At 38.4% G+C, this 12,373-nt stretch overlaps 1 protein-coding gene across 1 annotated transcript in view; it reads right to left on the bottom strand.

The window, feature by feature from the left end:
* ALPK2 (alpha kinase 2) overlaps positions 1–12,373 on the bottom strand; it is a 191,201-nt gene that overhangs the window by 115,415 nt on the left and 63,413 nt on the right. The window contains exon 5 of the mRNA XM_044681511.1: positions 5,653–7,378. Coding sequence (XP_044537446.1) covers positions 5,653–7,378 — 1,726 coding nt within the window. The remainder of the gene's footprint in view (positions 1–5,652; positions 7,379–12,373) is intronic.

Here is a 12,373-nt window from a genome sequence, read left to right as displayed (position 1 = left end):
AACATGTTGGCCTTCTCCTCAAGAAGCATCAGTAGCTGCTGGTTTAGTCCAGTATAAAATGCAAATTCCATAGTTTGATGCTGAAAGCCTTTCAGAATGTGGTCAAAGCCTCTCTTTCCTGACTTACTTCCCTTTACTTTGCTTCACACATTCTGTTTTTCTGCCCAACTGGCCTTTTTGCTGTTATTTATATCCATTGTTCCATGCCTTTGTTCAGTTTGAACCCCATGACTGGAATTCTCCTCCTCCTCTTCCTCCTTCTCTTCCTCCTCTTCCCCTCTTCCTCTTCCTCCTCCTCTTTCTCCTCCTTCTCTTCTTCCTCTTTCTCTTCGTCTTCCTGCTCTACCCCTCCTCCTCCTCCTTCTCTTCTTCCTCTTTCTCTTCTTCCTCCTCCTCTTCATCTTCCTCCTCCTCTTCCCCTTCTCCTCCTCCTCCTCTTCCCCTCTTCCTCTTCCTCCTCTTTCTCCTCCTCTTTTTCCTCTTCCTCCTCTTCCTTCTCCTCCTCTTCCTCTTCCTCCCATTCCTCCTCCTCCTCCTTCTCCTATTCCTCTTCCTCCTCTTCTACCCCTTATCCTCCTCTTCTTCCTCTTTCTCTTTCCACATAATAAATTCTCAAGCTCCTCAGCTCAAGTGTTACCTCCTACATGAGGTCTCTCCTGAATCTTCTCAGTTATTTGGGTTCTTTCTACCCCAAGAACCCAATATAATGCCTTACACATAGCAGGTGCTAAATAAATGGAGTTGAACTGACTAAGGGCATTGTGAAGGGCCTCATGAATCTGTTCATCCTTTAAGGATGATGAGAGAAAAGAAGACGGTTAGGACCAGCCAATCAAGGAAATGGGGTAGGGAAGTCACATAGTACATTTGGGGGACAGTAAGTAGAAGAGCTGGGATTGAGAGTTCCGTTAGAAGAGTTAAATTGGAGAGAGAGAGATGAACATTAAACTATGCATAACTTTCAGTATCAGGCTAATGTGATACGACTTTTCTGGGACTAGCTAGTTCACACAGAGCACTACAGTAATGGTTCTATCATCACGTGGGCAGCTAATTTCTGTATATCACCACGTCCTCATAGTCTAAACTGTGACAGTCATCCTCAAAGTGAATGGCATTGTCAGAAAGGGAGCTAGATTAGCCTGAGAATGGCTTAGCATAAGTGAATCCGCATTATTGGAAAAACAACTCAAAGACACACTCTATGAATCATCCATCACTCAACTGACAAGTATTTGTTAATGATCTACTATGTGCCAGTCACTGTGCTAGATATTATAGATACCAAGAAAAAAAACAAAGACTCTACCTTCAAGGAATGTGTGTATTGTATATGTACACACACATGTACATGTATGTACAGACTCACACATGGTACCTGTGTGCAGATGCACTCATATGTAAGAGACATGCACACATATGTATATATGCCACCATGTGCACATAACCCTGTGTGTGCATATATTTACATGTTTACATGATGTACAGAGGCATATTACTTAAAAACAGAGATTTTGTCTATACGTTTGTTTGTATACACACGTATGTATAAATACGTACATATATATTTGTATAAACCTACATTTTTGGTGACAACTTGTACAATATACATATATACAAAAGAAAAAGAAAAAATTAATGATGATTCAGGAGCCCCATCTTTGCATTTGAAGGAAAGCACTTCTCCAGGAAAGTTTGTGATATATTGAATAAGTTGTGCCACAATTTCATGAAGAAACTCATTTCGGTTGATGTTGTTATAATGTTATCTAGTTATAATGCATGGGTCATACTGCAGTGCTTCAAAACTGAGTACTGACTCCCCATGCAGACAGTTCATAAAATACCTGAACCGAAGATTGCATTTCCATATCCTACATATGGGAAACCCATTACCCCACAACCACCAAAAGTGCACACTCTCTGGGGTAAAGGCTGACAGTTCCCTAGCAGGATCCAGCTCTCCTCATTTAGGATTGAAGCTTATATGACTCCAGCAAGGCACCAAAAGAAACTTTAGATGGTCAGAATGTCATTCCTAACCTCGGAGTTGGACCAGTATATTGAGGTTTAAACCAGAGGAAAGGTTTTGTGGTGTGACCTTTGGAGAAGATTCAGATTGGCCTGAGGTACCCTCTCTGCTCTCAATGGCCAGACTTCTGAGACAAGCTTGAGGGACCTAGCTTAAAGGCTTGGATAAGTGCTACTTCGACAAAGTATTTTTACATTGTGAAACAGAGGAAAGCAAGTATAAAATCTGAAGATAGGAATTTAGAAAGGAAAAGAAGGAAGCTGTCAACACAGCAGTAGTTTTTAAGCTAAGGTTTATGAACTTGTTTTAAAAATCTATTTTGATAACCATATTTCAATATAATTGGCATCCTTGTAATCCTGTGTAGCTTTTATTGCGCATCTAAAATATTCTAAGAAGGGGTCCGTGGGCTTCATCAGACTGTCAAGCGGGTCCATAACACAGAAAAGATTAAAGACTCCTAGTCTATAATGTAGCCTCATTAAGGAAAAGAATTAAAACAGTGGACTTTTCTTTCACCCAGTACTGTACATAATATTCCCTCTCCTGACTCTGGGCTTTTGCATAGGCTGTGTCCCCATGCCTGAAATGTCCTCTCTCCTCTCCTCCACTGCTTAGAATCCCTAGCTCCCTTCAAGGCTCAGCTCAGGTGCTACCTCCCACTTAATGATCTTTGTTATGCCCTCTTCCCCTCCCCCCTCACCCCATTTATCAATGTTCTTCCCTCCCTAATGCAAAGAATTCTGTATTTACTTTCTGTATACCTTGCATTTCCTTATCAGTATATATGTTGTATTTGTTGTTTGGTCATTTTAGTTGAGTTCAAATCTTTGTGACCCCATTTGGGATTTTCTTGGCAACGATACTGGAGTGGTTTACCATTTCCTTCTCTAGTTCATTTTACAGAGGAGGAAACTGAGGCAAACGGAGTAAAAGTGACTTGCATGGCTAGTAACTGTCTGAGCCTAGATTTGAACTCAGGAAGATAATTCTTCTTGACTTCAGGCCTGACAATTTATCTACTGCACCATCTAGCTGACCATATGTTTTCTATCTCCACTAAAAGAGTAGTTCCTTGAGGGAAAGACCAGAATAGGATAAAAATCAAGAAAATAAAATTTAGAAGTAAATGAGTCATGGCATGTGCCCAGTCACTGAAGGAATGAGATGAAGGAAGAAGGCAAGTTTATAATGGCTACCCTAAAACCCAGTATTTTCATTTTAGTCCTTAAAGCCACTTAGAGCCTCTCCTTTCAATTAAACTTCAAAGCCTAAGAATAAAATTTAAAACAAAACCAGCAGATTTTCCCCTATGGTAATATATTTTTCACATGATTCTGAAAAGTTCCCTGGGGTCTCTATTGTCCCCCAAGCCTCAGACTTAAGATGGCATTTATTATGAATGCCAACACAGCTTCCTGTTAGGAAGGTAAATTTGTTCAGAAGAAGAATCTGCCTACTCAGGTATGCCAGTCCCCTCTCCCCATATGCCCATAACAAATTTTCATAATCAAAAGATAAATAAATATTGTAGGAATAAGGAACCGTCTTTGTAACTCATCCCATATTGCATAGAATTGATCTTGAGGATACAGATTTTCTTTAAAATTTTTGAGTGTTCCCACAGTGGGAATCAGTCCTGCTGATGATCACTGCAAAGTAAAAACTGGTCCATCTGACTCCATATAATAATCTTCAGCCTGTTTTCCAACCTAGGTTCTTGACTAATTTCTTTAGTTTCTCTCAAAGCTTTTATTTTGCTTTTCAGATGACGATGTCCTATTTGACTCTGCTGCTGTAGATCTGAATGTATAAGTAAATGACTATAGATCTTGGACTGGTCATGAGAGAGGAATTTGGCTTCAGAAATGAAAGTATTTTTATTTAGCCAGTTCTCAAAGAAAAAAATGAGCATGGTGGCCAGTGGTCAGTGGGTTTTAACCATAATGATAATGAAAATGGTAGCCTTTTCTTTATTTTCTCAGTTTAGTGGATCTAGGACTGATAAACTTGATGACAATGGGTCTGCCCTTCCCACTCCCTTAATGAGGAAAACTTTATTTTTTTTATTCCTAATTTTTGCTCAGATTCTTTTATCTGAACAGATACCAGATTCCACAAGCTCTTGTAAAGGGATATTCTGCCTAATGATATACACCAGAAATAGACAGACACATGAAAACAGCAATTAAATAAGACATGGGAGGAGCAACATCTTGGTTAGGCAAGGAAAAATTCCAGGAAAACTTAACATAATGACCTATTTTTTTAAAACTATTTAAATGATCCAGTAATATAAAAAACTCCTGGGAACAAATTGTAAATCATTTATGTGTGAATGCTAAATGAGTTCAATCATAGACCTGTCATTCGTAAGAGAACATCTATACAACAGACAGTGAAGTGGATATATTATGTGTCTAATTTGGCTGGTTTAGACAGTTGAATAGAATTATGGAGATCAAGAAAAATCCACTGTAGATCCAAAATTTAGGTCACATGGTCAGATCTATGGGAATTAATCTATTGTACTTTAATATTTAAGGTTTTCTCTGAGAGAGTTCAAAAATCCTTGAATACCTTTGAAGCATGTAGGGAATTATAATTTCTTTTTTCCTAGGGGTTATAGGCAAGTAAATGGTGAGTAATTTTGGTTTTGGTTTTCAAAAACAAGCATAACATTGCCCAATTCCTGCTATGAATAAATTTTAAAAATTCAGTGACTCATAAGCTCTTAAAAATTTCATGTCAGGTAAGTCATTCCTAAGAATCATGGACAATTTTCTGAGATATTGCATAAATTTATGATAATATCACTTTTATCATCTAGTCTCAAAAGGCAATTTGAAGTTTACTCAAATTTAACAAAATTATTTCTCAAGAAGCAAGCACTTTTGTCCTTGAATTATTTTTTTTTAATTCTTCCTTTAGAAAATTCTTCCTCCGACTAAGCAAAGTGAAATTCATTGCTTTTTGCTTTATGGTGTTTTTCTTTTCCTTTCTCTAATATCTTATATTACAGGAGTATATCACACCAGAGTTTACAAAGTACTTTCATGCAGACACAGAAAAAATACACATGTTTAAAAGTAAAATGCAGCAAGAAGACCACATGATTTAGCCAGTGTCACACAGTGGATCAATTAAATCAAAACACCTAGCAACCACTCATTCCCACTGAGAATATGGACTAAAAAGTCAGGTCCCACCTTTTAGAAATTGCTCCCATCAAATGTGACTAAATAGAGAGGAATTTTTCAAAGACTCAACTCAAAACATTTGCTTGAGAAACTTTCTGAATAGAGCCACTGCCTGCTAAAACACATGCATGCAGTGGATGAAAGATCAGGTTTCTCGATCCAGCTGTCCAGAATCCCATTAGCCCCTCTTACTACTATCTGTCTTTTTCTATAATTAGGATGGCTTAACGTTTATCTGGGCCTTTTTCAAAACCAGATTTCCTTCCTAGCAGCAGCAGCTGTCACTCATGCTTGCCTTAATGGTATCTGAGGGCTTACTTTTGATTTACATTATGGTGGAGCTCATGTGAATCTGAAGTGGGGGGATAAGGATATGGAAGGATGCTTTCTGTTATGTTATTTTTTAAAAAGAAGTCTTACCTGAGGATGGGCATGTTGCTTTGCCATCTGATCTGTCTCCAATAGGCCTTCATTGCACTTCCCTTTCCTTTTCAATTCTGCCTCTCCTTCTGTGGAAAGTGACTCTGTTGGCGTTGGAAGGGTTTCTGTTTCTTGCTGTTCTTGGGTTAAAATGGCATATTCTCCTCCATGGAATTGGGAATTAAGATGAATAGCTTCTGCCTCTTCGTGAAAACTCTCTCTTCTATTACCTTGGCTAAGTTCAAGATTGCTGACTTCTCCAGGACCTGGGAGGCTAAGCGAGCCATCTGTTGCATTTCCTTGCAGGTTGGTGTTCAGCTTCCTGGGTTTCCCTTTAGCCCCTGGTCTCCTCGCCCTAACTAATTTCTGTGAGCCCTTCTTCCGTAGCAGGTCTCCCCCTGTGCTTTTCTCTGCTGGGTTCTCCACAGGCTGGTTTGTCACTGGCTTTTCTAACTCACGAGTCTGGGGCATCATCTCTCCAGGTGTTTTATCCATGTTCATCAGATTGTCAATGGCAAAATACGCTTCTGCTTGGTGACTATCTGCATTTTCTCCTTTCATTCCTGGTGGATCACTGTCATTGGCTGTAGAAGTGACAGGGAGCTTATATCGCTCTTGGTCTTTCACTGGGGATGTTTCATCTTGGGGGTGCCTCAAAGTAAGAGTCATTCCTGGTTGCAAGATAGACTGATTGTAAGTGGGTAGACTGCTCCTTCCAGCTACTTCTTGGAGTTTTGAGTGATGACCACAGAAGCCAATGGTGGTATCCATAGGCACAATGTTATCTGACACCTGACACTGACAAGCCATTTCACTATGGAAATGCTCACACCCACCCAGACAGCCCTCCCTGAATTTTGTCTCTTCGTCATCTCTTTCTAATAAAAAGATAGGGTCATTCCCTCTGAGCTCCTCTTGCCAGATTGCATTAGAGTAATCTGTCATAACATCGGAACATTCCAAATACTCAAGGTCATCATCTGAAAACTCCTCAGTGCAGGTTAGCTTTATCTCTGGACAGAGTTCAAAATCTGTGTCAGAGTCTTCACTGGAAATCTCTGGGGAGACATGCTGCTGGGTTGTGAAGCTGTTCCCACAGTAAATGGACGTGGTTTCCTCTGGCAGTGCCATGCTAAAGCTAATATATTTTTGTATTTTGGGGTCTCGATGATTAGATGGTAAGACTTCATCATTACAATCATAACTGACCATACAGTCATCAATTAACGTTGATGGTTTGGAATGTACTAGCCCACTGCCACATTTTTCCAGTCTGTCTACCTCATCCCTGCCTTTAAGGGAAAGCAAATCAAATACATTTTCCTCTGTGAAATTGTGATTAGAATAATCCTCTTGAGTTTGAATGGTGCTTTTGACACCTGTGTCTTTTTCAGGACTAGGTAACTCATGGTGGTTGTTGGATTGTAATTGTGATAAGCAGGAGCCTCTAAATTTGGAGGAAGAAGAACCAGACAGAGTAGAAGTGTCCTCAATGATATTTCTTTCCTCCTGGAAAAATTGTTCTTTCTCATCAATTTGATGTGAGTTGTCCATCTCACACATCTCAGTCTTATTCTTCCAACCTCTAGCAGCATCTTCTTTCAAGTTAGGGTTGAGTTGTGGGTTCTCTGACAAACACTCAACTTCAATAAAAGCTGAACAGCAAATCATTCCAAAACAGTTTTGAGCAGAGATCTGATAAACCGCAGCATCATTCTTGGTGCAGCTGAGGTGAAAGAGGAAAAAAAAAACCATTGTTTACTACATGATGGATAATCTGTCAGTAGAGTCTCAAAAAACTTTCCACAACACTACCCCAAATGGAGAAAATTGGCTGTTTATCTAGATGAAAAAAGTGTCTCTTTTTCCACAATCTCCCTTCTGTTAGGAGAAAGGTTATGACACTTTTAGAGTATTGGGAATCTGAGAAAGTAACATTCTAGCGCTGGCTTCTGAGCAAGAAATTGTAGCTTATACTGAAATAACCACCATATCCTGCCCTAAAGGACCAAAACAACCTGAGCAAAAACTGTATTTAAGGTCACATCAAAAACTGTGACTCTTGCCAGGAGATCTCTTAGGGTGTCTCTGACCCAAATCATGGAAAAATGAGTTTTGCTAAGCAGTTTTCTCAGCAATTGGACTAGCTAGTGCTATCAACCATGGTCCTTTACTGATTCTGGTTGAATCAGTAATGTCATTCTCCCTAACAGAATGATAAACTTTATGATGCTTGAAGTCTATAGAGCAAAACAATTAAACTGACCTAGTGTGGTATTCAGTTGTTCAAATATATACAACCATTACTCAGGATACCTTAGTTTTTCCCCCTCAACCCCAAGTAATTACTATTAGAAGGGAGAGGCGATATATTGCAAAAACACTAAATATTTAAGTAAGAAGACCTAGGTTTGAGTCTCAGCTCCAGTGCTTCCAACTGTGTGACCAGAGGTAAATGATTTAATTTCTCTGGATGTAAGTTTGATCTTCTGTAATATAATGAGAATATTAGTGTGATTCTCTCTTGTGGCTATTCTGATAATCAGATGAGATGGTGTATATGAGGGGTTTTATTTGCTGAATGAATGCAAGCTTTTTGAGTGAAAGGACTATTTAATTTTTATCTCCTCATTCCAGATTCTGGTACAGTGCTTGGGACATAAGATGATAGATTGATTGCTGGCTCTTAAGAAAGAAATTAAAAGAATTGGGTCAAAATCCCGAGCCAAAGATCTAGCTTTTATTTTGCGGGCATAAAATATATAAGTCAAAGGTCTGCACACATGCCCAGTTAGTGTAGTCTGCGTCATCCATTTTCTAGATTCTATAGATTTTATAAGCATAGGCAATAACTCAACAGAGGCCGTGAACAGTCAGGCAATGTATATTCTGAACAGGCATCCCAAACAGGCTTGATGAAATGGACTTTAAGAATAGCTTCCAGTAATAAGACCAGAGCATCCCCCTGTCCTTTTTTCTCCTTTTCCTTCTCTGGTGGCTTGGTTATGACGCTGCAAAACTAGGGTCCTAGTTTCCCCATGTCACAACCTCCAGAGAGTGTGTCAAGGTAAGGGGAAATATATAGGCATTTGCATCATTGCTGGGGTATTTAATTCTATTCTTATTCCTATTATATCTTACTGAAATTTAATTTATATTAATAATAATATATTATATATATAATAAATTAATAAATAATAAAAGTTTTTAAATCACACAGTTATAATTTAGCAAACTATTTTGGAGGAATCCTTATAAGTGATTAAAAGCTATTTAATAAAAAAAAAGCTATTTAATTAAATTTATTCTTACACTTAGAGGCCAGTGGTTCTTACCCCTTCATTTTATAGATGAGGAAAATGAGGCGTAGGGAAATTAAATCCTAGTCATACAAGTAGAGAGTGTATAAGGCAGGATTTGAGTTCTAGACCCAGAATCAGGAATACCTGAGTTCAAATCCAGATTTAAATACTTCATAGCTGTGTGACCCTACACCAGTCTTCTTTTAGGCTCAATTTTGTTCTATAGGGATAAATAGCTCTCGGAGTTATGATGATGATCAAATGACATGATATTTATTAAGCACTTTGCAAACTGTAAAGTGCTATCTAAATGCTAGCTGACATCATCATCACCGTCACTATTATCATTCCTGACTCCGGGTTCAGTGCCCTTCCCAACAGAGGCACTTCATAAATACTTGTTGATGGACTGATAAAGCATTGTATTATTGGCTATTGACCTCATATGTTAAATTCTCCTGATTCTTTTTTTTTAATGTGACTCTACTCCCCAGTTTTGATTCTACTCACAGTTTGGAATTTGGTCATATATTCTGCTAGAGGAGAGACCAGTGTTATCTATTCATAATTGCACTATCATATGAAAGTCTTGAATTAATATAGACCTTGATACTCGGTAACCTTTCACCTACATGTCATTTGATCTCATAATATTACTAATCCTGGTTTAACACATTTCAGGAATCCATAGCCTTTCAGAAGAGGAATATCAAATTCCTGGTTCCAATTCATCAGCAGAAGAGGAGTGCTTGAACAGACAAGAGTCATCGGGTAAGGCTGATATCCTCCAAAAAATCTCCTACATATATTCCATCATTTTAAAAAGGAATTCAGGTTAACAGACACACTTAAGGAAGGACCAGTCCTTTACTGCTGTGAAATAATAAAATAGCATATTCTAAAAGCTCATCCAGTCCCATTTTCTCATTTTATTTTATTTTTATTTTTAAACCTTTACCTTCCACCTTAGAATCAATACTATGTATTGGTTCCAAGGCAGAAGAGCTGTAAGGGCTAGGCAAAGGGGGTTAAGTGACTTGCCCAGGGTCACCCAGCCAGGAAGTGTCTGCGGCCAGATTTGAATCCAGATTTTGAATCCATCTCTGGACCTGACTCTCAATCCACTGAACCACCCTAGCTGCCCCCTAAAATTTTCTCATTTTAATGAAGAAAACTAAGGCATGAAAACACTAAGTGACTTGGCTAAGATTAAACAACTAGTGTCAGGACTAGAACTCAGATATCTTGACTCCAAAACTAAGACAACTCCTATGCCAAATGTCTTCTCATCCCCGAGGGGGAAGATGGGAGTACTTGTGGCACACAGAGGCACTTTAATGGTTTGGTCTGGATAAAACAGGAGGGCTCTGAAAAACCAGACTAAGCTGGATGCCCAAGGGGAAAGGGGAGTACTAAGAAATAGGATAAACCTGCAGAAAAAGAAAAGAGAGAAATCACTACCTCCTTGCAACATGGCTGACAGATCTATTACTGGTGAAAATAACAACAATAATACAGCATTTATTTAAGTGCTTTACAGTTTGCAAAGTATTTTATAAATACTATCTCCCTTGGATCTCACAACAACTTTGGAAGGTAGGTACTACATTATCCCCATTTCATAGATAAAGAAACTGAGGCAGACACTGCTTAAGTGACTTAGCCAAAATCTGAGGTAGGATTTGATCAGATCTTCCTTGACTCCAGGTCAAGCCTTCTAAGCTCATTGTACTACCTAGCTGCCTTATAATTGTTGTTAATATTAATGACTTTGCTAATAATCATTAAGGAAATCACTTAATCTCAGTGCCCTTGAGAATTCTTTAAGATGGTAAGTTATGTAACAGATGCCAGTATGGATGGATAGAGGAATTTCCTCAGTGGTAATCTGCTCCACCAATAACAAAAAAAGTAATCATCATGATAATGATAATTGTAATTTTATTCAATAATGCCTATCTAGTATATTAAATACTCAATGAATATTTGTTGGCTATTGAACTACATCATATATACAAAATGTATATATAAAATGCAATGGATATCCTATTCGGAGGAAGGCCATTTAATACCCACATGTATAAATGAACACAATACTACCACCACCTCACTACCCCTTTTCTTGGATGCTCATTGTTGTAAGGCAATATGGCGCAGTGGTTGGAGTGATGCATCCCAAGAGAGGAAGACCCAAGTTTAAAATCTGGTCTCAGACACTTACTGGTCACTGAGTGACCTAAAACTCTCTGCCTCAGTATCCTCATCTGTGAAATGGAGATAATAATAGGTTTTGAGGATAAATTGAGATATTTGAAAAACCTTCAAGTGCCATATAAAATTCCTACAAGCACACACTTACTTATAAACCATCTCCCCAACCTTTTGGCTTTCACGTGCACAGTACGTACAAGGTACATCTCTATGTTTCCTTTTTAGTCTAAATATAATTGCATCCATCTCCTTAATACATTTCTTTCTATAGGAACTTGAAGCACAGTAGTGAAGTGTTGGAATGATTAGCACTTGAAGGGGGTGGAACCACCAACAGGGTCAGTATAAATATGTTCCCATGTTGCTTGGGCTACAGTTACTTGAAAGCAAATTAGAATTATCTGTTCAGTTCCCCATGGTTTGGCATAGGTAGGTGTATGCAGAAAATTTTATTTGCTCTTTTTCCTGCTTTCCAGTTTTTGACATCCTCATAATTTTTAAGCAATATTTTGAAATAGTTGGAAAGGTTATGAGGGGATGATTTTTAATAACTTTGCTATTTAAAAACCAGGAGTTATCAGAGTAAACTAAAGGGGAAACTTCGGACAAGCTCTTTAAAAGCCATAGAGAATGAATGAATTACAAATGAAGAAATAAATTTAAAAGTATTTATTAAGAACTATGTTAAATGCTAGGAATACAAATAGAAAATGGAATTTCCTACATTTCTTTTTGTTTGTTTGTTTGTTTGTTTGTTTTTTTAAACCCTTGTACTTCAGTGTATTGTCTCATAGGTGGAAGAGTGGTAAGGGTGGGCAATGGGGGTCAAGTGACTTGCCCAGGGTCACACAGCTGGGAAGTGGCTGAGCTACCCAGCTGCCCCACCTACATTTCTTTTTACTAAATGTGCTTACAAGCTTGACAGTGATGGAAACCAGATGCAGATTTTGAAATACACACTATCCCCTCAGGGGGAGTTGGGTGGCTCAGAGGATTGAGAGGCAGGCCTAGAGATGGGAGGTCCTAGATTCAACTTCATTTTTTCAACTATCTACGTAACTTTTGGGTATCCCTCTGCCAAAAACTCACAGCAAATAATTTTTTGAAGGGGCTTTAACAACCATTTTATTCTTCAAAACATAAAAGAACTAGAAGAGGAAATTGATTGATCTGACTCACCAACAAGTGGGAACTAATTTCATTATTCT

The sequence above is a fragment of the Gracilinanus agilis genome, chromosome 1 (genome assembly GCF_016433145.1).
Source record: "Gracilinanus agilis isolate LMUSP501 chromosome 1, AgileGrace, whole genome shotgun sequence".
Taxonomy (NCBI): domain Eukaryota; kingdom Metazoa; phylum Chordata; class Mammalia; order Didelphimorphia; family Didelphidae; genus Gracilinanus; species Gracilinanus agilis.
The sequence above is the reverse complement of the archived record's forward strand: the minus strand, read 5'-3'. Positions and strand labels throughout refer to the sequence as shown.